Source organism: Microtus pennsylvanicus, chromosome 12 (assembly GCF_037038515.1).
Source record: "Microtus pennsylvanicus isolate mMicPen1 chromosome 12, mMicPen1.hap1, whole genome shotgun sequence".
NCBI classification, from domain to species: Eukaryota; Metazoa; Chordata; class Mammalia; order Rodentia; family Cricetidae; genus Microtus; species Microtus pennsylvanicus.
Genome location: NC_134590.1, coordinates 72,216,021 through 72,240,808, shown reverse-complemented (window position 1 = coordinate 72,240,808; position 24,788 = coordinate 72,216,021). Strand labels below are relative to the sequence as shown.

The window sequence follows — 24,788 nt, the reverse complement described above, 5'->3', positions numbered from 1 at the left end:
TTAAAAACTTCAAAAATGAGAATTCAAACTCAGTCATGTTTAGTTAGTCTCAGCTAAAAAATAAAATAGAAAAAGCTTTCGTTCACTAAAAAGCATTAACCACCAAGCAAACTAATGGCATGTTTTCCCCAACCCTGACCCAGCTGAGAAGTTAGCATCTTCGGGGCTGGGCAGGGGTGTCAGAAGGAACAAGCGTGTCACAGAAACCTGCTGCGATGGTCCACTTTGCACGGCAAAGGCAAGCAGTCTCAGGTAAGAGCCAACCCAATGGAGAACACACCACCGTATCAATAAAATGAGCTCTCACCTGTGCAGTTCTTCTAAACATGAATGCTTTTATTGTTTCTCTGGAGCAAGCAGTTCTGAATCTTGCACAAGGGGAAATAGATGCAGAGATAAGTGCAGGCCAGCATGACAGAGGCTGCCCAAGGCTGGCCCTTTAGGACAGTGAGCAGTGAAGCTTCCCTTAGAACCCACCATCTCTCCAGACCTCTGCATTTCCTGTCTTCCTCAGTCAACTCTCCTCCTGTCTCTATTTCTGTGTCTCCCTCTCCCTTCCCTCTGTCCCTCTCCCTTCCTTTCTGCCTCTCTCTCTCTCTCTCTCTCTCTCTCTCTCTCTCTCTCTCTCTCTCTCTCTCTCTCTCTCTCTGATTAAACAGGAACAAACAGGTTTCATTTCCCAGATTCAGACAGGAGTCAACATGTCACTGATGTTAGGGAAGAGGTATGGAAGACAGGGGAATACGTCACAGGTTTCAGACCGCCAAAGAAGGACCCCATTGCACTGGGGATCAGCCAGAAAGCACAAACTCAAAGCTTCTGCAGCCCGTGGGAGACTCCCTGGGAAACCAGGAGCCTTTCTTTCCTCTTGCCACACAGAGGCCACTGCCACCAGGCTGGAACCTGGCTGGCTCCTGAGGAAAAGCATCCAACAGCCCTGGGCAGTTGTTGCCTCCAGGTAAGCAGGCTGGCCAGGAGTTCCTTACTGCTGGCCTGGTTCTAACCTGCAAGGCCCAGACGAGGGCTTACTAGAGCCCAGGAGCACACAAGTGGCCAAGGGGTGCAGCAAGCACCTTTCCCAGTGGGGCTACATGTCATAGCCCACTGTCTTCTTCAGAATTTTCTCTAGCTGAGCAAGCCTAGATTTATTAAATCAAAATGGAAAAGGAGATGCCAGCCGGAAACCACAAACGTTTGTCTTTTCAAGCTAGTCTAACATTATGGCTACCAGAGAACTGCTAAGCACACAGCACGGAAAGCCTGCTGCAGGCAGGAGGGATGGTCGGTCGGGGGAAAGCAGCCTTCACTGTACTTCCACAAGCTCTGAAACCTGCCCCCTGGGATTCAAAAACACCATACTCTAACTTTTGTATTTGTTTTCAAGATAAATGCCCTTCCCCGTCTTGAAACGGCCTTGCGATCTCCCTGTACAATGATACTCCACAAGGACCCTTGAGGACCTGGTCTATAGCCAGAAATGGAAGAGCACAGGTACCTTTTAGGCAGTTCATTATATGTGAGGTGTTCAAGAGGGACACCGTTATGTTTCCTGACACGGTGAGACCCTGCCTTGCCTTGCCGTGCCTTTTACTGGGCAGCCTGGCTCAGATTCCAGTATGCAGTGAGCATCTCCCTGACAATGCCTATTTGTCAGGGAGACCTGTTCTATCATCTCCATTTTACAGAGGAGAAGACTGAGTCCCAGAGCAGCGTCACAAAATAGGAGCAGCCAGCCCAAGGCTCTATCCAACCAACAGCAGAGCTGAGCTCTGAAATCATAGTCATCTGGGGACAGTATCTACCCTCTGCTATTCCTGCTCTAGGATGCAGAGGGGACAATATCCGAATGTCTGACCGACAAGGAAAGGCGCCCCTTATGTTTGGCCAGAAAATAAACTTGCTCTCAGCAATAGCCTGAAACCAAGACATTGTTTTCACAACAGAACTTCTGCAGCACAATTAAATTCTGGCTATGCAGCTACACACATGTGCCCAGTGTGTTTCTTTCTTAGGGGTGAAGCTGCCCCAGGGATACTTGGGACTAGCTGCTTAAATACTGGACAGTACTTGCTCTGAAGGTAGTTAAGTGTGTCTCTCTCTCTCTCTTATGTGTGTGTGTGTGTGCGCATGTGTGTAGAAGGAAATGGGGTGGGTCTAAAACTATAATCTATTAAACATGTCTACGTTACAGACCTCTGTAATAAAACACATTATTTTGCGAGAGACGTCTTTTCACCTGTATACGAAGATTTTACATTTTTTGCAAATCTATCATAGCATGCCATGAATTACGCTGTGTTTTTCAAAAGGAATGCTCCACCAGAAAGGCCAGCAATATGCAAATCTTTGTATCTAGTCACAGACCTTCTAGGTTTGCGGAACAGCCTGACAAAGCAGGTTAGGGAACATAAAAACTTCTGAGCACTCCTATTTCATCTCTGATTCTTTTCATTTTACCAAAAATTAGCTGCCAATCTACACAGTTTCATGATTATTTCCCAGGGCTTCGCTGGTGCAAATAACAATGAAAAACAAGATTTAAACAGGAGCATAGGAATCCAATTTAGCGTTCACCACGCCCCTCCCCCCGACATCCAGCTAAGCTGCAGAAGCTCCCGCAGTCTGCTCTGTGAACCTTCTTCTCCAGGGCAAATCACTCAGATGTGCAGCCCTGGCTTCACATTTTTCCCTCTGTGGGCAGGAACTGATATGCAAAAGGAGAAGGGTCAAAGGGAAATGAGGAAGTGGGTCATGAATACAGCAAGGGGCCAAGGGGATGCTTCAGTCAGGACCTGAGTTTAATCCCAAAAACCCAGGGAGAAAGCCTTGCCTGGCAACTGTAATTCCAGTGCTGGGAGGTGGGGACAAAGGGTCTGTGAGTCTAAACAGCCAACCAATGGTGCCAGTCAGGGACAGACTCTGGCTTGGAACCATGGGGGAGAGATTGAGGGAGAGTCTCCACTTTGACTTTCGACCTTCACCTTCACACACATGTGCGTAGAAACAAGCAAACACACACACACACACACACACACACACACACACACACACACACACACACCTGAGAGAGAGAGGAGATAAAATAAAGAATGCTTCCTAGTAAAAAGCTGTCATTGAGCACCTGCTCCGTGATGTGAAATAGAAAATGGTGGACCCAGGCATGGAGGCTCACACTTGTAATCGCAAGACTTTCAAAGGGACACATGAGTTTGAAAGCAGCCCAGGCGACTTATGAGTTACGAGTTTCAGGCTAGCCTGGGCAATGGGGTGAGACCTCCTCCCAGGCCAGAGGAAGAAAGAGAAGAGATGGTAGATCGTACACAAGAAAGACGATTTTAAAAATGCAGACACTGGAATTGGAGACAAGGGGCCCCTAAGTGTCCTGGCATGGCTGTCATTCTTCCCTTTGCTCTCCCCGCCATCAGGGAAGCCATGCTCACACAGCAAAGCTGGGCTTCCTGTCTACCCTGCACATGGGCCACCTACTCACAGCCACTGAGGAGATACATGCAGAGACCATTAACGTTCCTCCTGATTTGGACCATCAATACTGACCACTTCTTAAGCAGCTTCCTCATACAAATACAAATGGCTTTTCACACTTCATCACTTAAGGGAAAGGAGAATGAGTTTAGAAACATTGTCTTCTGCTCTCTCAGTGTGGAAGACAATTATGCAAGGCCAGGAGAAGAGTGAGAGAAGGGAGATGTAGCACAAATGAGATTTCTATCTTTAAAACACAGCAACGGCTTCCCGAGACTGATTCACAGAGATAATTCCCAAAGCGCTGATACTTTGTAATTGTTCTGAAGACACAGCAGGGCCCTGTTCTCCCGAGTTCCTATCTGTTTATTTTAGTAGAGGTAAGTACAAGCTTAGGCCATTATTATTTTCTTATGTGGTAAGGGGATGTGGTGTCACAACAAATACAGTATCTCTCACCGCGACTATAGTGTAAGCAAATCTTCTCAAGTGGACACTTGAATATCCAACCTTAAACTGTATCTGCTGGAGAAAAAAAAAAAAGCTTACATATCCATAGCATTAAGAAAGGCACACCTCTGATGGTGGTTGCCTACAGTGCTTGGCCAGTTTATTTGGCTTCATTTTATTTAGGCCTAAAAAGGTTAAACCCTGCAGATCTTCGTAGGAGCATCCCATTGCTCGGGAATACTTCCACACAGACTTAGCAAACGTAGCCGAGCAAGCACTCAGACTTGATTCGCTCACGGATGACATTGAAATGCACTTCCTAGATACCAGCACACACTGCTTTCCATTTTACTTTTCATTTCCACAAAATGGGACACTGTTCATGTGCCAGCTCAGGGCCAGCACTGAACTAACTCATCGTGGTCTCTTATTCTCGGAAACACAAAAAGCCATTTTGGCACACCCCAGACATGATAAGGAGCATCTAGTCTTTGCTCCACAGAGGAGGACAAATATGGTTGTCCTCTCGCTATCACCCAGTTCGGGTAGGCCACATGGACTCTGCGGCCATTTCCCCTAAAGTACTGGAACTGGTGTTTTATTGACAGCGACTTCAAAAATCATCAACTGTCATCACAAAGTGAAGGAACTTTTTCATGAAAACTATTAAAATATTAATCTATAATATTTTCTCATTTCGAAGCTATGTTCACAATATTGTAACTTACATTCAAAAATTGAGTTCCCTAAATCACATTATGGTCTTTTAAGGGTTTAGTACTTTGGAAAGTTACTTTTCTCACTCAACTTCTGGGGGGTAAGTAAGACACTTGTTGTGTCAATAGAGAGAAAACCAGTTATCTATTAATGACTACAGGCAATAAACCGAATGACAGAAAAAAATAGCACTTGACTATCTGCAATGGCTTTCGAGTGAGATCCTAAGGAATGTCTACATGTTTTATTTCATTCTATGGGATGGCTCAGTAGCAGTGTCCCCTGACCCAGACCAGGGAGCATCCTCAAGACATTCACATCAACACCACACATCATGAATAAGACTGAGATCCAAATGTAACATGTGTTCACCCAACCCAGGTTATTTGGACGGATATTATAATCTTTCACCTCCAGCCTACAAGGTCCTCATGCAAACCCAGGAGGGTCATCAGCTGAATCTCATGGAACCTTAGAGCTTCCTCATTTGTTCGGTTACAAAAATCGGCGAGTCTATTTATAATTGGGCAGGAAAAGCCCTTACCCTTTGAAAGCCAAACATAGGGAAGCTTGGTTTTGATGCCGGCTTGGACTGTTCTGCAGTCTTCCAACAGACAGCATCAAGGAGTTTTCGCCATTCTACATCTTTTTTTTTCTTTAAAGTTCATTATGTTGACAAAAATTCCATATGCTTTTAGTAAAAGTGAAAAGCAAAAATCCTTCAAATTCAGTCACACATATAGAACAACCTTGTGGTAGAAAAGAGCTAGAACTTTCCAAACCATGGTTTAAAAAGTAAAAGACAACCTTTGCTTTAAGGACTGGAGATACAGAAACCTAACTTGAAAAACCAAAATAATAATAATAATAATAATAAAATAAATAAATAACTAAATAAATGAATGAATGAAGGAAGGAAGGACCTGATACTTAGCAGCTGGTTTTCACTTGATGAAGTAGGATACACAATTTACCTGTTTTTACAACAGGTCTCTCTGAATATCACTTTAATTTTCTACTCTACACAAAACTCCTCACACACAAGGGAGAAAAGGTCACTTTTTTTTCCATACTGAAAGTGGGGCTCACACTAGGGGGCCGATGGCTTCCTCTAGTTTCCATTAAAAGCAATGGGACACATTGCAGAGTGCCACAGGTAAGCTTATAAAAGGTCAGCTCCTCACTTTCATGTCTCTTAAAGTTGCTAAATTAAACATTTTTTTCCCATTAGGTTGAAGGAACTGTCTTATGGAATTCAACTTGCTCCAAATTTACCAGCAAAAAACGATCGACAGAAAATGATCAAAACTTGCGTAGTTGGTACTCGCAGAGTGCCTAGCTTTGGCAAAAGTTCATTCTAAACCACACAGTTCCTTTTTCAACAGTTTAAGCATCACAGAAAAATGTCACAAAGTGTAGAATCAGTGTAGAATCTAAAAAAACGCAACACACACACACACACAGACACACAAATCTACCTGATGCATAGAAAGACTTTGAAGAACACTCTTTGGTAACTGTTTCAATAGTTTAGTCAAAGTACCACATACTAGAGAAAAATAAAAGGAAACAATGAGAAGGGGAAGAGAGTGTGGGACAGAAGGGAAATCAGACTGGATTGGGACAGGGCCAGGCTTCTCTTCAGACTCCGGAGTCCTTTTCCCCTAGCTCTTCAGCCATCCATCTGAAACTTTTATTTTGAAAATGGCGGCAAGTGTCAGATTTGCTGCAGCGGTGAGCTGCTTTCTGAAGAAAAACATCTCACTGCACACCCGGTTGAGAAAATACGGAGAAGCTCTTTTGCTCTAATTAGGGCCCACTTTAGGCAATTCGTTAAGCCGTGGCCCCATGCCACAAGCTGTCAGGAGGTGGAGCATGGGGCGAACTTGAGAGCGAACACACAGATGGAGTCTAATGATGCTTTCCATCAGCCCAAGACAGGGAGCTGGGCAGGAGTGCCAGGGAGGCTCCCGGTGAAGCCTGCTCACCAGAAATCCCAGCGGGAAATGGAAAGAGCACTGGCTAGGTCAAGCCAAGCAAGCACATCGAGACATCAAACCCATGTGACACTCACCAACAAGCTTGGGCCTCCCCAAGGCCAAATAAGAGCAGTCTCTCTCTCCCACGCAAATCCAGACTTGGTCTGAGTGCCCTCTGAAGAGCCACCCGGGAAGGATCCTGGTCCAGGGCTGGGCCTCAGATCCCTCTTCCTCCAAGGTCCCACTGCTGCCTCCACTCACCACTGGGGCTCAGAGAAAGGTGGAACCAGCAGCCAAGTATGCAAAGGAGGAGGGAAGCTGGTTTTCTCTCAGGGAAGCTCACACAGGAAGGGAGCCAATGCTTCCTGTCCTAACCAAAGTGAGTTCAGAAATCATTCGGATGTCTGATTTGTCAGACATAGGGTGGAAAGGGGGTGTTCTTTAGTCAACGGGAATTGTGACTTCCCCCCTAGCAAGACATGGCCATGGGAGAAAAGTAACTGGGCCAGGCCTGTGAAGGAGAAGCTCAGTGGCCTACATGCTTGAGACTTGGGCTTTTTGATATTTTTTTTTAAGCAGTTTATCACCGTGGGTTGAAGACACACTGGCATCCACTTATTTATCACAGTCAAACATGAAAATGGGGAAATGCCAAGGAAAATAATTTGCCAGTTGTCTTTAGATTATGCCCCAGGGCAGCTGTGTCCCTTTGGGACTTTCTCATGAAGAACCAGTGGGATACCCCAAACCAGGGCAGACATACATTTCTCCCCTTAGAAAGTTTTTGCAAATCATGTTTGGTTGGCTGGTATAGTTCACGTGTGACATGCAGTACAGTATGCAAAAATGCTTACCCATGTCTTAAAAGTAACTGTTCCATTATCACTTAGCAGCTAAAGGCTATCCCAAACAAACACGGTCCAAAAGGAGGCACTGGAGTTCTAAGAGCAGGCACATATACTCCAGCAACGAGACAAAGAACCCTGAGGTACGAAGGCATGTGCTACTGTTAGATTGAGAGGGATGTGAAGAAGCAGAGGTTTATACGAAGAACACGAATGTGAGCATTGCATCAACAGCAATAATAATAATTATTATTAATAATAATTCTGTTACTGTTCATATGGATTTATTAGAGTGCTGACCCAAGACTCCAACAGACCCCTCTTCTCCATAGCGCATCATCTGTATTTGTGTGTGTGTGTGTGGTGTGTGTGTTTAATGCTAATTCTCTGATACTCAACACCTAAGATTAAAAAACAATACGTGTGTCTTTTTGGAGCAGGAACCAAGATCTCTTTCAAGACGTGACATGGGTTTCTGTCTCTCCCCCTGTATCCTCAGGAGCCATCACTTGTTGCATTTGCTTTTCATGTGTTTTCCTGTGAAATGTAATGCTCACACAGTGAACCTGTGGAACGAGGCAACGTGAGAGAGCAGCAAAGGAGAACAGTCCTGTTCTCGGGTTTCTAGTCAGAGTAGGAGCTTCGGCTAAAAGGAGGAACCACAATGTCCCAAAAATATTTGTCAGTCTTAAAAACAGGCAATAACGGTTCCCAAGGAACTCGGAGGCTCCTGGTTTGCCTTCTGAGGCGAATTCGCTTCCTTCATTCTCCTCTGAACACAACAAGTGCCACTTATTTTACAGAGAGATTGTTTAGAAACGTCAAAGAGCAGAGAGGGCATACCGCTACTCACGCGCGCCTTGAGGAATCTTACTGACGGCAGTAGCAGTACTTGAATGTGCAAAATTTGACAAGCACTCAAAACGACCTAATATTATAAAACTAACATTATCTATGCCCAAATCTGCCATTATAAAGAAACCATTTTTATTTTATATTTTAAAAAAGTAAAAAAAAAATTATAAGAGGAAGGGAATTTATCTCTCATGTTAGGTGCTTTTATTTAAAATTAAAACCTTTTTCCTTGACACCTTCAAGCCTCTGTCACTCCAGACGACGTGTGTGATGTGTGCTTGTGCAAGCAGGAGTATATACGAACACATGTAATTTATTTCCTGTGTATATTAGTATAAATAAACATGTGTGTTTAATCCCCTCGGATTTCAGAAGTTCTGACATTCTCATGAACAATGTGCTGTTATATGAACGAAAGATGAAGCACATAAATTCAGATAAAGGAAAATGCTTCCTCAAACCAAAGAAACACCATCCTTACACTCAGTCTCAAGTGAAGTAGAAAATGCAAGGGGCTTTGAATTTTTTGGCCAATAAATTCACTGTGATCTTAATTTTTCAACAATGGAAATGCGCAAGAACGACCACCATTTGCTTTCTCTTTAGGGCCCAGTACACAAACTTCTCAAAAGAGTCAGACATCCCTCTTCCACTCTTTATTAGCAACCAGTGTCTGCTTGTGAGGCCACCATGGTGGGATATTATTGCTACGATGCTCCTAAATTTGGGGGGGGGGTTTGGGGTTTGCCCTCCACTTAAAAAACACCAATGAATTATACAAACATGTACTTTGGATTTCTTAACTCTAGGTTTCAATTATCACCATGAACAAAAAAAATCAAAACCATTAGACTTTAAACATTTTTGTCACCAGCTCTAGTGGATTTTAAGTCTGGGAAGCACAATTTTTTTTCTCCTATGAGAAAAGGAACAAGGATGTATGCTTGTGGGAAAATATAAAATTATACATGTTTTTATAAAAAAATAAAATACTCCATTGTCGTTTACATGATGTACTCCATATTATGTACTTAACATGTTCTGTGTATTACAGGGTGCTGATCTAATGTAAGGAGATGAATCTTTTGTCATGGATATTTGTCCCCGTTTAAATTTGGAGTCACATATCAAATAATCTGATTTGTTACTGAAACCATTTGGACACATACTAACATAATAAGAATCATGCTTAAAATTTTACTTTAAAAATCTCATAGAAAAAAATTGAATGAATTCAATTAATCTCATAGAACAAATATCGCCAAACAAAGAAACTAACGCAGGCTCTGGGATTTTCTTACAGACTTCAACCCCCTCTCCATTCATAACCCAAAGGAACTAATCATTAAAAGCATTTCAGTGTCTATGAAAAATACTATACATTTTATGCATTTTTGACGTCTTAAATTTTCTTTTGCAGGTATGTTGGACCAGTGAAGCACTATTTCCCTAACACCACTTTGGTTCTGGAAGTTTAGGACAAGGCAGCTCAAAGGTAAAATACGTTATCTGTAGCAGGGGGAGAAATTACGCGTGGGTAACTTGGGCAAACGGCATGATAAAATTCACTCTGGATGGGCTCCAACCAGAGAGAAAATGGAAAACTGAAAGGGCTTCTGGCTCAGACCTTTTGAATTGGTACCTCTTTGGGTCACTAGATGTCATATCCTGAAGCCTACAAATTAGAAGGAAATCAAGGGCATATAAGATTCCTTGGGAATTACTAGTGATGCTTCGCAATTAAAAAAAACCCACACATTTCAAATAAATCGCAAGCCTATTTGATAACAGGGTCTCCCTGCCAAAGCTCCATGACCTGGGATCACACACTGCAATGAGCAAAGTACGGTTTCAATACCCGGATCATTTCCATTTTGCACACAGCAAACTAAGACTGGATTCTACCAGGAAAGCAAATAGCCCTCGCACCAAAAATAAGGAATGTCTTTACCCACGACTTTGGAAATGCTTTTTTTTTCCTGTGATCTCACTAGATCTGTCCATATAAGCCTAAACATGAGTAGGGCATGCTCTTCGTGGGACTCCAGGCTACTCAGAAGTGGCTCAGGCTGGCCTGGTCGCGCACCTGCTTGTCCCAGCCTAGAGAGGCGGAGGGTCGCTTTGGTTAAAGCTCTCCGTCCTCAGAAAGGAAAAAACAGACGTGATCAACACGGACACTATGGATTTCAACTGACTTTTCTTTCTTTCCTACTTCTAATTAAAAAAAAAAAAAGAAAAAATACACCAGTTATCCCAAGTTTTCCTACTGAAATTAATTTGAAAACACTCACGTGGATTTGTATGCCGCGCTTTGGGGGCCAAGACTGATCCTGGGGCGCGAAGAGCAGCCGGGGATCTGGGGCTCCTGTACCCCGCGGGACCTACTCTGTCTCCGCCTGCCACGGCCGAGTGTCCCGGGATGGGCTGCACTGCGCCCGGCTGCCGCTGTTGCCGGCCCGGGCGCGGCCGCGCAGGCACTTGTTAGAGTGCCCTGCTAAGTTGGCCGCGGAGCAATTCCCAGCTTTCTTTCACAATGACTTCCTCAAGTTGCTCACTCTCATTGTTCCCCATTTCTCGCCACACTCCCCGCCCCCCGCGGCTCCGACTCGCGGAGCTCCGGGCCGCCCGGCCGTCCCGCGCTACAGCGCCGCCCGCGGGCAGCGCACCTGGCCCGGGCACACCGCGCCACCACCTGCGGCCGCCCGGAGCGCGCGCCCCTGGTCCCGCACCGTGAAAACTTTGGGGGAGGCACACGCGACCTGCCTCCCGTTCTGCTTGTCCCGTAGCCCACCCGGCCCTCGCGTACACCTCGCGGCTTCGCGACACCGGCGGGGACAAGGAACCGGGCAGAGAGAGGGGCCGTCCCGTCCCCGCGCCCGCCGCCGGGTCCCGCAACAGACCGCAACTCTGCGACCTGCCGGGCCGCGCGCACAAAGTTTGCAGCCGCGCGGGGCTCAGGTCCGGCCGCCGAGGGTCGCCGGGCGGCGGCGGGCACCGGCCGTACCTGCTGGCGCCGCCGGCGGCTGCAGCCCGCTCGCCCGCGCCGGGCCCGCTCGGCGCGCAGCCGCCACCCCCGCGCGCAGCGCGCCCGGGCCCTCCCCTCGCCGCCAAGCTTCCTCATTCCAGTGCAGCATCGCGCCGCTGCCCCGCGCGGGATGCCGCGGCCGGAGCTTTGCCCGCGGGTTAGCCCAGCTCAGCCGCGTCACTGCGGGACCTGAGCTCAACCCGCAGGGGTGCGGCACGTGCGGGCCCGCGGGGAGGGGGAGGGGCCTCCCGGCCCCAGCGCCACGCGCGGGGCAGCCGGGCGGTCGCGACACAGGCGCGCTCGCCCAGTCGAGGGACTCGAGGGACACGGGACACTGTAAGGCACTTTTTTTTTCCGGTGTCTAAGAACACCCGCTGCCTGTGCAGAGCCAAGTCCCTGGGACCTCTGGGCTGCCACGTTCGGGCTTAGACCCCCAAAGTACTAATGCCCACCCCAGGGGGTGGGAAAAGTTGATCCTGTGCGAGTGAGGGGAAGGTGCAGTTCATTTTTCCAGACAACCAATGGAATACCTCTCGCGTCTCTTCCCTCCCACCTGCTCACTGCAGAAGTTAGGATGTCGCCTTCCATCCTGGCCTGTGTGCAAGCGCCAGCGTGGAAGGGGTCTGCGGGCAGAGGTTGGAGCAAGGCAATCCTGCACCTCACTCCGCGGCGGGCGCCTCAGACCTCTCCCTGGTGTGGCAGGCACGGAGTGTCTGCGTAGAAACAGGACTGCATCCTCTGACACCGCACCCTTCACACTCTACAAAGAGCCCAGCACCGTTCTGATTAGTTGGGCCACACCCGAAGGGGGCCAGGCAATCCTTAACCCTGAACACAGAGGGAGAATCTTAAATTCCATAGGCGTAGCAGTGTCCCTGCGGGGGTCCTTGCCTTACCACATTTCAAAGCTGCTTACTAAAGCACAAAATAAAACTCTGGAGCATCCTGGAGAGCTACAGTGACTGGGAGAAAGACTGTGGGCCTCAAAGGGGTAAGACACACAGGCTTCCCAGGTGGTAAGAGGAGTAAGTCACAGCAAGAGGCAGAAAATGTGACTTCAGGGCAGTTAAGTGTGGCTGGGCACACAGCTGTCCAGGATGATTGTGGTTTGGCTGAGAAGGCTGCCACAGCACGACCCAGGCGCCACAATGACAGGTTTTGCCTCTGCCCTCCTTGAGAGAAGTCCTTTCCACCCACCACGGGCCCAATCAACACATGGACAGAGTTTTCTTGGACCACTTAGACAACAACTACTACCCAGTTGATTCCCATAGATGTTTCATCGTATAGAGGGACCCTGAGCCAGTCAATTCGTGGGTAGAAAGCCAGGGAGGACGGCCAGACTTGTAAGCCGCCCTTGGGTCCTGTTGCTAGCTCCCGCTTTTTCTTTGTGATCCCTCGTAAGTGTTGCTAACACTGGCTGTCAGACATCCTTAGGTCTAGGAGCCTGTAGACTCTGGGGGAGTCCTATCAGGAGTCACTGGAGGCTGTAACCATAGAATGCAAGATGTAAAGGGAGATTAGATCAGTGATAAGGTAGGGGTCTTGGGCATCTCTAGTTCTTAGATGCTCAAGCTCTCTTAGATTTCAGATAGGAATCTTTAAATGTGTGCCTGGCCCACGGGAATGGACTCAGACATGGTAATCCTGGCAAGGTGTCTGCTACTAAGTCTACAAGTCCAGATATGTTGGGATTTTTGATATTATCTTATGGTCTCACACCCTCTAAGTCTGTTTCCCCCATTTTACTTTGGGGGGTAATGATCAAAATCTTCCCCAAGGGATCATTTGAGAGCAAAGAAGGCCCTAGATGGAAGACATTGCCATAAGGCCTGAGGAACGGAAGTATCAACAACTGTTATTTATTGTTCAGCCCATTAACCACAATATCCCTCCGTGGTTGGGGGGGCATACTGCAGAGTTAGGTTCCTGTGTCTACTTCCTGTTAACCCCTCCCCCACAAGCAGGTGGAGCTGAAGTAACTGGTTGTAACTTGGGGTCTCTGGAGGGATACCAAGAGACCAGAGGTCACTTAAAACACTGATGCCTTCAGAGATTAAAAAAAAAATTCAAGATACTTTTATTCCTGTCATTTTATTTATGAATTAATAACATGTATTGTTGTTTTCAAAATGTTAGAGAACTATAAGTTCAGGAAGAATCACAGAATTAATTACCAGTTCTTTGGGTAGAGAGGGTTTTGTCGAAAGGATGAATGCCTCCCATGGAGTTAACCTGAGGCTCCTATTCCCAGCTTAGTACTATGAAGACTCAACTGGGAATTTGGTTCTCACAAGGGCTAGAAGACACTCTAAGGAAAAGTGAATGCTGCAGAGAAGAAGAGTGCCTGGGCACCGTGACTAAGCTGGCCAGTTGCCAGTTTTCAGAAGTCTCCCAAGCTCTCTCAACGTCAGGATCTCTTCTGCAGTATACCTCCTCCGTCCGCAGTGGTGTTGGTGCTTAGAAGAAATAGGGCAAGCTCTTCTTTTTTTCTTTTAAAAATAGTCTTCCTTCCTTCCTACCTTTCTTCCTACTTTCCTTCCTTTCCTCCTTCCTTCCTTCCTTCCTTTCCTCCTTCCTTTCTCTCCTTTCTTCCTCCCTTCCTCCCTTCTTCCCTCCCTCCCTCCCTCCTTCCCTCCCTTCCTTCCTTCCTTTGAGGCAGAATCACATGTATCCCAGACTGGTCTCAAATTCACTATGTAACAGAAGATAACAGTGAACTCCTCCTCCCTCCCAAGCGCTGGGAACTCAATTATGTGCCACCATGACATCTATGCCACTGTTGATACAAGGGTAGCTTTCTTCAGTCTTAAAGAATCTGTGGCACAGCAGTCTACTGGATGCTTGTTTTCCTCCAGACATCGGGAACAACAATATTTTTCGAATAACAGGAAAAGAATTTCTTGCTGATCCTTTTTCTATAAAGTTAGCTCAAGAGAACTCTGCTAATTCCATCTGGTAAGAAACAAGAGCAAGAGGCAGGGAGCCCGGAGCTGTAAGGAAACTATCGGAAACTATTGCAACAATGTCCAGAGCTTCAGTTTCTTTTTCCCAGTTTTCATGACTTCCAGCTTCTGCTTCTGTGTCTTTGGACACCAGTGGTGGCTGCTGGGGTAGGTGACGTCCTGGATCCTGGCTTCTAGTTCCCATAATGGTTTCCTTCCTTTTACTTACAGATCACAGGCTCCCACCTCTTGGTAAAGTGAAGGAAGAGTGGACTAAGGAACAGGTCAAGGTGCCTTTGACTGTGGCTGGCTGGGAAGCCCCCCAGGAAAAGCCCCCTGCAAGTTCCCTTGGCAACCAAGAAAAGGTTCCCTCTGTTGCTTTCCTGGCTCTGTTTCAGAATACAGAGGTTCAGATGCCAGACTCATTCATACTCACATCTTAGAAAGACATCAGACATCTCCTCACCTTATTATTTTTGGATTTGTAAGATCTGATCCTCCGATATTCAAAAATAATTGATTTTTAAAATCAGTATTATTTTCTTAGGTTGGAAATTAAACACAGAGAGTGATTTGGAGACAAGAGATTTATATGAGAAGCTTTCTGATAAAAAGTTCTGAAGATGTTTTGAGTGAGTACAGATAAATAGATATCCCTCTTACCATAGAAAACCAGGATGAAGATACCAGGCTTGTGGTAAACTCTGTTGACTTTGCTAGACAAGAAAGGTTGGGGATGCTACTTTTGAAAATATAAATACGCATCAGCTTGTAAATATTTACTTGTTTGGAAAGTATTTATTTATGGTTGCAGGTGCTGTTTGATAGACCAGGCATCATAATAAACCATAAGATACGGCCTTGCTCCCTACTGGACTCAGTGCAACAGGAGGAGAATTAGACAGTTTCATTTAAGCCCAAAATGTGTCCTGATAAAATCTTCTTAGAACACAAAGAGTGGAGCTCAATGGTTGTAGAGCCACGGAAGCTTCATGGGCACATAAAGAGAGGAGAGGGGAGAAGAGAACACAGAGAAATGGGGACGTTTCCTTCTTCACAGCTAGCCAGGGCCCCTTAAAAGAATCTCTCAAAAATAAAAACAAAACAACACCTACCCAAAGACTAACGGTAGCCTGTGATACCCTCCCTGAACCTGACTCAGCTCTCTGATAGGTGTTCCCAGGCCTGACACCCATATCAGATACAGTACTGCTGTCCTAATTTTACATAACATTGAAGGTCAAAGCGGGTCACTCCTCTGCGGCTGTGGAAAAGCAGAGGCTAGCAGTTGAGTGATGGAAGCCAGGGCCAAGCTATTGGGCTGATCTACAGGTATCAGGCTTCTCTACACCTCAGTTTCGTTTTTTGTAAAATGGGAAACACAGTCACCACGATAACAGTAGCAAGAACACCTTGGTCAGAAATGCTTTGGGATCTAGATGAGTCGACGCGTCGTAGGTTTCCTGCAGTGGCTTCTAAGCACGAATATGTGTTTAATATTTTGTCGAATTCGGTTTTTAAGTGGTTGGGTTGGGTTGCAAATCTTGTCTCTTTTGTCAGCCAAAAGGCCGTCTTGTCTTTCTAGTCACTTTTCAATCCAGAAGGCCCCTTCCTCTGGTTCCTTCCTGATTGCTCATCCCTGTCCAAGCTTCCTGCTCCAGATGACTCTTCCTCTCTGGTCCTCAGGCCTCCCTAGCTTGGAGCAGCCTCTGAAGGTTCTTAAGACATCACTCTAGCAGACAGAAGGAAAAGAAAGCAGACTGTCGGGAAGAGCTTCCCAGGCTCTCTGTTGGGACTAACCTAGACTAAGGTGCAAGCACACCACGTTTTCTTTCTCCTCTCCCCTCCCCTCCCCTCCCCCCTCTCCCCTTCCCTTCCTCTCCCCTTCGCTCTCCTCTACTCTGCTCTCCTCCTGTCTCCTCTCTCCTTCCCTCCCCTCCCCCTCTCTCTCCCTCCCTCTCTCTTACCCCATCCCTTCCTTCTTTCCTTTTTTATTCCCCTGAGGAGAACTGGAAAAAAAAATCAGTTGTGGGGGCCAAGTGTAGTTTGTCTGAAAGGTAGAAGAGGCCTCTTATTTCTTGCTGTATTTTAAAGTCCTCCCCCCAATTTTATACAAGCTTCTCAGTTTATTTCAGTGAGTGAAATTTTTCAGGGTTCTGTTTATCTGTTTTCTTCTTTCTTTTTTTCTTCTGTGTCATTGGCAACTTGGCCTCTTTCCCAAAATGAAGGCTCTACTCAGGGGAGGCCTTGCAGAGGTCCCAGGGACTTAAAGGCCTCTTTAGCATCAGAGTTCAACGTCTTCTCTGTATTGTTGTCTTCTCTATATCTACTCCTATGCTTCAGACCTTCTAAAATCTAGCCTGGTTCACCATTCTCTCTCTCTCTCTCTCTCTCTCTCTCTCTCTCTCTCTCTCTCTCTCTCTCTCTTTCTCTCTCTTAGATTTTTTTTAATACCAATCCAGGTTCCTCCCAACTCTTCCCATTCCCTCTACACACCCTCCTACCCCACTTCCATCCAATCCTCAGAGAGGGTAAGGCACATTGCCTTGTGGAAGGTCCAAGGCCCTTCCTACTATCTCTAGGCTGAGCAAGGTATCCATCCAAAGAGCATAGGATCTTTAAAAACCAGTATGGAGGTGGGTGGTCCTTGGACTTCCCACAGGGCAGGGAACCCTGATTGCTCTTTGGGCTGACGAGGGAGGGGGACTTGATTGGGGGAGGGGGAGGGAAATGGGAGGCGGTGGTGGGGAAGAGACAGAAATCTTAAATAAATAAATAAATAAATAGCAATTGAAGAAAAAAAAAACAAAGCCAGTACACACAGTAGGACTAAATCCTGGTGCCGCTGCCAGTGGCCCCTCAGTCTGCCCCAGCCATTCAACTGTCAGCCACATCCAGAGGACCATACTGTCTCTTAACAGGAATTCTAACGGGCACCTCATGATTTCTGTACCACAGATGGGTCCCTTCCTAGCCTTCCCCTCAAGCCTTGCTTTCTTCAACTAGACACTGTTTAGTTCATGCTCACTGTTCACTTTTCTCTGCCATCCACGCTGCTGTCTCTGCCCCGGGGGCAGGGATCTGCCGCCGTATCTTCCATGTAGTAACACTGCTCCCCTCTGTGCTACTCCTCATAGAGGTCAGAGATGTCTGGGTAGAAGCTGTGCCAGGTGAGATAGCTTCTGCACACAAGTCAAAGCCTGGGGCCTAGGAGACCCTAGTCATGTCCCTCTGCTTCTCTCCTCTGATCTGGCCTGTCTAACAGCTCTTGACTTTGTCTTCTCTTCCAGCCACGTTGCCCAGGTTAGTTCTCCTCAGATACTCCAGACTGGTTGCTACAAGTGCGGTTATTGTTCTGTCGTCTAGAATGTTACACGGATATCTGTCTGCTTGCCCCCTTTTCTCTGTTCTTTCCCACGGCAGTATTTTCTAATGTCTTCATTAACATTTACTTTGTTTTCTTTAACATAAAGTGTGTGTGTGTGTGTGTGTGTGTGTGTTTGTGTGTGTGTGTGTGTGAGAGAGAGAGAGAGAGAGAGAGAGAGAGAGAGAGGCGTTCATTAATGCCTTAACCATTGAGCAGACACCTAGAAAGTTTGCATTCAATAGTACTGTGCTTTGAAGCATTTATAAGACTTTCCTAAATTTCACAAACAGGTTTTCTTGCATGCCATGACAGACTGGGTTTGTTAGTTTTGCAGTATGCGTGTTTGTGCATAGTTGCTGTTTCTCTAATACTGCGGCAAGAAGGGGCTCCTTTCAATCCTTCCTCATGTTCTCTCTGGTCTCCAAGTTCAGGTACATTGTGTGATTTCTTCTTGATTTATTTAAGTATCTTAGAGGGAAAGGATTCAGCACAGAATAGTCCAAGTTTCTTTCCTTCTTGGGTCCACAGAGAGGTTGGCAATATTATTCATACTGTTCTTATCTGTGCACTAGCCTTCTCATTCTTCTATTTGTTTTTAAAAGAGGAAACAATGATGATTTTTTTTAAAAGTACAACCTTTGGTATCATAATGACTTTCCCTACCTATGTTTTGGTTGTAACAGGAAAGTATCATAGTAAAACTGATGTTTTTATTTCTGTAGGAATGAGTATACTTTATACTTTAGAAAGGCCAAGAATAAAGTTTTCTTTGTTTAAACTTGATGATTTAAAAATTATTTAAAGATATCATCTATTCTGTGACGATACACAGCCCAGTGGTAATATGTTCCATTAATACTTCCTCATAATATTCTTATTACTTGCAGATATGTTGTTCTAATGAAGAAAGAGAACTCATTTTCTATGATATGCTTCTCAGATAGTAGCAACTTTATTTCCACTTCAGAGCTCAAATTCACAATTTTCTTGAGCTTACACACTGTTTTGCAATTAAACTGAAGGGCTGACTTCTCATTTGAATATCCCTTATTTTCTATGATTATATCTGATAAACACTTTCTGCCCGGCACAGTATTTCCAGCAAGTTATAACAAATGACCCTGAAGTCCAGGAGAAGGAACAGTTCCCATTTAGAGGTGACAGCAAAGGCTACCACTGAAAAGAGATTTACAGACTGAGGATCCCGTATTTTGTCACAATTTGAAATAAGGGATGTGGACATATTCACGAGAGAGTTGGCTACAGTTGGGGATCCCTTCTGTGGCTGTGAAAAGGCGGCAGTGACTGTAGACCTGGGAGTTTGGCTCCCTTGGTTAAAGCTGACGAGGACATTGGTTAAGCTGTGGTTATTGGCTGTGTGATGCTTGGAACCTACGAGCTGCTTTATTTAACTACCTTTTTATTGGACTATTTGCTGTTAGCTAAAGCAAAAGGCACTTCTAACTTCCCAAGTGCTTCAGTGCTCCGAGGGCAGCTTTCTTTTGGCCCCTTAGATCCCAATGCCATTAAGCCCGTAAGACACAATGTTGCACCTAATGATTGATGCCATTTGAGTGGACTATTTGATGCAGCAGTTCTCCCAGCAAATCCAAATGTAGCGGTCGATAATCACACACTTAACGGCCGCCCTCCAGCACTGCAGTGTGCTTCATAATCGCCATGGAAACGCTCTGGACAAGCTCTCCTCCTACATATTTCTTCTCCATTCCTGGAGCTCCTGTTGACGTCGGTGAAAGCTCCTGGCGACTAAGGTAGAGCGAAGCAGCCTACATAGCACTCAGAGATTGATATTTGCCTGGCTTCTGAGCTAATCAGCAAAAAGCGCTCCTGAGTCTCCTCCCCGGGAAGTTGGACCACGTTACTATTCTTATTTTGTGGATGAGGAAACTGAGGTTCAGGAGCCTCCCAAGTGACGGCAGATTTTTTTTTTTAACAGAGAAATACAGTTAACTCTTAACGACCCCAAACTAATGCTTCACAGATTCACAGATGGGTGTCTAATGGGTAATAGTGAGCATTTTGCTTGCTCATTAAAAATTGCATTGGATAGGGACACTCCAGTTAGTGGGAAATGCTATCAAGCTACTGCCACAATTCTGTGTTTTAATCTGAATTTATCTATCTATCTATCTATCTATCTATCTATCTATCTATCTATCTATCTATCCATCATCTATCTATTATCTATCTATCTATCTATCTATCTATCTATCTATCAATCATCTATCTATTATTTATCTATCTATCAATCTATCTATCTATCTATCTATCTATCAATCATCTATCTATCTATCTATCTATCTATCTATCTATCTATCTATCTCTCTCTCTAGTTAAACTGACAGATGTACAGAGACAAACAGGACTGAGTTCTTGCTCAGCTTCCCTTTGATCAAGGTAGATAGAGAAGAGCTCATTGGTCAGTGTCCATGTGCTTTCCCACATTGATTGGCCTCTGTACACACATAGTAGAAGGCAATAGCTCTCATTGAAGAAGACGCTGTATGCTTTGCTTCTTTGCTTCTCGTGAGATAGGAGTGTGCTCGAATCCTTTCCTAGGCATAATAAATTTAGGAGCCTCCCACAGTGGAACTGACAGCAAAGGCAAAAACTGTCAACCCGCCTCCCCCCGCCCCCCACCCCCCGCGCTGGGAAACTTCTCAAGGTTTTCCCAGCAGTGCATTAGGCGGCACTGTAAGAACCCACTGTTGTGCGCGTTTTGAGACTTCACGCCTTCCATTAACCAGTTCTCAGACAGAAGACCAGTGTCTTCATTTCCCATGTTGTTGAAGTACTTTACATAGACTTTAACCCAGTTGCTAAATTGCTTGAATTTGTTAAATGTACAAAAGGGCCGACTCCCCGTTGATGGAGGGAAAGTAGATGTTTGATGAAGCAGATAGCTAGATGTGCTTCTCCCCCGCCATCTGGATGTGCTAAGGGGGTATGTTTGAAACTGAGCGCTCAGTTCATGCCTTTCAGAAGGGGAGGGAAGAGGGTACTTAATAAGGTTAATAATGACAGAAAGAGGAATTGACACCACAAAAGAAAAAGAATCATTCTAGCATTTCGTGACAGTTCAAAGACAGATGTCGTTGGCTAAGTGAGAATCTCGTAGACATGGGGGTAATATACACCTTATATGCATATGGATTAGTGAAAGCAGACTGTCAAGTCGGGGAGTGTAAGATTGTCAAATATGAGACATCGCTGCGGAAAACCTGGAAAACTACTTACTATTTATTTCTTCACTTAAAGACCCAATCCTGTTGTCTTTTCAGAGACAAAAGATCAAGTTCTTATGGGCTGAGGCAGGTCAAGGGTGGGATAGGACCGGCGCTTTATTTGAGGGCCTTCTGAGGGCATCAGGGAGAGGGGTCCATTCTCCTTTAGAATCCATTTTCCACCTGATCCTTATGCTCATTCTTGTCTTTTGTTCCAGTGGATGCTAGCTTTCAACAGGGTCATGTTTGATTGACGTCCCGGGTGCAGGAGTTCAGAACTCCAGCTAATGTGCCCTCGTGTGGAACCATATCTAGTTGAAGTCTTTGGAAGTTAGTGTAACAATGGTAGCCAACACCACTGAGTTGATTTTAGTCTCTGCTGTGACACGAGTTGCTTTGACGAAGCAATACTGGCTTTCCATGCTTGGGTGACAGCTTCGGTGCTACAACATGCTACCAACTATAGATGCTCTGCCTTGGTTTGGTAGATGGAAGAGTTGGGAGAACCACATGTGGTAGTGATTTTTCTCTTCAGTCTTGAGCAAATCCTTCAGTTCACCTTAATAAGCAATAGTGTTTCCAAGAGACATTGTCTATGAATTCTCTCGACTGATATTCCATGGGTTAGTTTTGACCTAGGCAATATGTTTCCATGAAGATGGTATGGAACTGAGAACAGCTTCTGGGAAAAAGCTTGCTCGTATTTGCCACATTGTCTCTTAGCGCATCCTGTCTCTCTGTTTTTGTTTGTTGGTTTGTTTTTATGTTATTCTGCCCCCAAAGGCTCCAAGCTCCAAGAGGTAGCTATGCTCAATGAGTCAAAATCTGTTGTACTCTCAAAAACACATACTCCCAAATCACTAAGCCTATCATTTATGACTTGATCATGAATAGACACTGTTACTGCTTCAGTCTGAAGTGCCCCTCCTCCAGGTTCATGTTTTGGATGCTTACTTATTTTCCCAGGTGATGGTGCTCTTCTGGGTTGGTATGGAAATCTTATGCAGTAGAACATAGCTGGTGAAAATAGAGCACTAGGGACGAACCTTTAAAGGTGATAGCTGAGCCCTTGGCTTCAGCCTCTACTCCCTATTTCCTGGGCTGCTGTGGTATGAACAGCCTTTGCTATGTGCTTGGGCCATGTGAACTCAGTTGTTCCACTATATCTCCCCTGCTATGGTGGTGAAAACCCTCTGAAATCATGAGCAAAGAGAAATCTTTACCCTCTTACATTAATTCTATCAGATAGTGTAGTGATGGTGTTGTAAAACTATGGCTGAAGATCAGTACTGGGTGAGTGATCCTGGAGAAGTAACAGATTCTCCTCACCTGAACCATTTGTAAAACACACGAAGAGCCAACTGGCCTTATTCTGTGTGCTGATGCCCTGATAGAGAAGTTAGACATGTCTTGTTAGAGGCATGGTTTTCCTGGGAAAGTCCTTTTGAGTAAAAGAAGACAGAGAGCTGGTGAAAGCAGCGTTCTGGGAAAGATGCTCTCTGCATAGGCAAAGGGAGATTTAATGAGGATGTGCTAATTTGGCACTAAAATAAGTGTATCGATCTGGGGGAAATCCTGAAGTTGGCTGTAAGCTGGATTGTTGTGGTGAGTGGGAAATGCTTTGGGGAAAACCCGTAACTTCCCCAAATGCCTATGTAAATGCCCACAACATGGAAAATTATCAGGAAGAACTTGTGATTTCAGCGTGTACTCTCGTTTAGGTTGGAAATACAGAGCTCTGGGGAAAGGCAGTGGAGGCAAGAATCATGACTGACTGACTGACTTCATCTGATGCTACAGTCTGTACAAAACAGATAAATGAAGGAATAAAAAACTTTGTGAAAATAGATTTCAATAGTGAAGACTGTAGAAATGTGTCTAAGAAGCCAGGAAAAGCAAATGAAGTCTCAGAAGGCAGTCCCTAGGGGAAAGACTGTAGCATGGAAGGGGCAGATGTTGTGCAGGAGGCTTCACAGGGGTAGGTAGTCGTTGCTAGGTATTAAAGGTGCATACGTTGGGGAAAGGTTGTGCATGTAGTTGTCATGGTAACCTTGTAGTTCTGGGTACATACTGACGAATTTATATGTGAAATGAGCTTTGCTTACAACAACAATGGTACAGAAGATTTCACACTTAGAGCTAAGCTGCTAAAATCTTTGTAAGTTTTGATGATAGGACATTTCTACATGTGGTTTGATGATGCAATTGTTTCTACTTTTGTGTATCAATTACAAGGTTCCTGAGATAAAGAGGGGAAAATATTATTTAAACACAAATATTATTTTGGGATTATGTTTGCAATAAACATAAAAGAATACTGCATTTCCTAATATACAAAATTTCTTAAAATTAATGAAAAAGAGGTAACAAAAAAATGAAGAAATGGCACAATTTAAAAAGAAATACAGCCGGCGGTGGTAGCACACTCCTTTAATACCAGTACTCGGGAGGCAGAGGCAGGCGGATCTCTGTGAGTTGGAGACCAGCCTGGTCTACAAAAGCTAGTTCCAGGACAGGCTCCAAAGCTATAGAGAAACTTTGTCTCGAAAAACCAAAAAAAAAAAAATACAATACATAGCTGAATACAAAGAAAACACCCAACTTTTGTAGAGGTTAAAAGAAGAAAAAAATATGAGCTATGACTATAATATATTAAAGACTGCCATTGAATGCAGAGATTGGATTCTATTGATAGCATTTATACTTTAGTGGGAAGTCAGTACTACCCACCAGTATGCCGGTGTAGAAAGTACAAGATATTGTGCTTGTCATTTGCTGGAATGTACTCAAAGAGATAAGTGATTGTGTAAGGCAATCCCTTTATGTGTATGTTTAATATTGTCCATTAGAATAAAGTTCCCAGAAAAATGGAAAAAAACCCTAAATACTCACTACAGATAAGATAGTGGTTGAATGTTATGATAATTTGAAAATAAATGATGTATGACCATTAGCTGAATGAAAATACAAGATGTAAGGGAGTTTTAAGGAAAGGCAATACTTCATACCTATATCCGAAGTCTGTTCACTAACACACAAACATTCCTTGTGGGTAAGGAGCTCCTGAGTGATTTATACACTCCTGATGGTTTGTTTGTTTCTTCACTGTACTCTGTTATAATTTATCAGTAAGTCCCTTCATGCTCTTGGAGAAACAAAACCAAGAATAAATGTGTCTATACAGAGCAAGAGATTCACTATGGGACAACTGGCTCAGGACATTATAAAAGCTATGAAGTCTTGTGTTCTATCCTCATCAGCTTGAAGGCCCAAGAAACTGGGTGTGATGTTTCCAGTCCAAACACAAAGACCCCCCAAAACTGGAGTACTAAAATCTAATGGCAGGAAAAGATGGCTGTCCCAACTCAAACAGAGAGAGGGGAGCAAATTTGTCCTTCCTCCTCTTGTTTTTTCTTTAGATCCTTCCACCACATTGGTGAGAGAGTTTGAGTCTAGAGCTCAAGGGCTAATCTCTTCTGGGATGGCTCCACATACACACCTAGAAAAAGTGACTAACCAGGGGTTCCTCTACTCAGTCATACCCAGGAATTTATCATCCTAGTAGAAATGCTCTCAGTAAAGTGATGCATGTTAAAAGCGTACTGGAGATAACTTAATTCATTTTATTCAAACAAATAAAAATTTAACAACTCAAATTAGGTCGAGATTATGTTGGAAACTACTATAATTGATTCATGCTTTGAAGGGAAATAATATACATACCACACAATGATTGCAGAAAGAATGATTGAAACTGAAGAGATGAATGAATTCAAGGGTATAAGATGCACATATGTTGATAAGTTGTTGAATTTAAGAAGAAATGGAAAGACTGTATTTTTTGGAAAATGGTGAATACAACCTGACATAGACAATA

The 24,788-nt window shown here is 44.8% G+C and overlaps 1 protein-coding gene and 1 long non-coding RNA gene across 22 annotated transcripts in view; one reads left to right on the top strand and one right to left on the bottom strand.

Moving 5' to 3' along the window:
- The window catches only part of Ikzf1 (IKAROS family zinc finger 1), a 94,316-nt gene extending 82,224 nt beyond the window's left edge, over positions 1-12,092 (bottom strand). For 3 of the 21 annotated variants that reach the window (XM_075944335.1, XM_075944339.1, XM_075944344.1), the window contains exon 1: positions 11,885-12,092. In XM_075944335.1, coding sequence (XP_075800450.1) covers positions 11,885-11,942 — 58 coding nt within the window. In that variant the 5' untranslated portion in view covers positions 11,943-12,092. Of the gene's footprint in view, positions 1-6,724; positions 6,961-10,620; positions 11,310-11,333; positions 11,384-11,884 lie in introns of those variants that run through there. The other 18 variants (XM_075944342.1, XM_075944341.1, XM_075944346.1 and 15 more) reach the window with 13 other exon arrangements.
- Positions 7,516-10,393, top strand: LOC142833135 (uncharacterized). The gene is made up of 3 exons (XR_012907330.1): positions 7,516-7,617; positions 9,750-9,824; positions 10,324-10,393. It is a non-coding gene; the product is annotated as an uncharacterized LOC142833135 (long non-coding RNA).
- Positions 12,093-24,788: the final 12,696 nt, after the last annotated feature.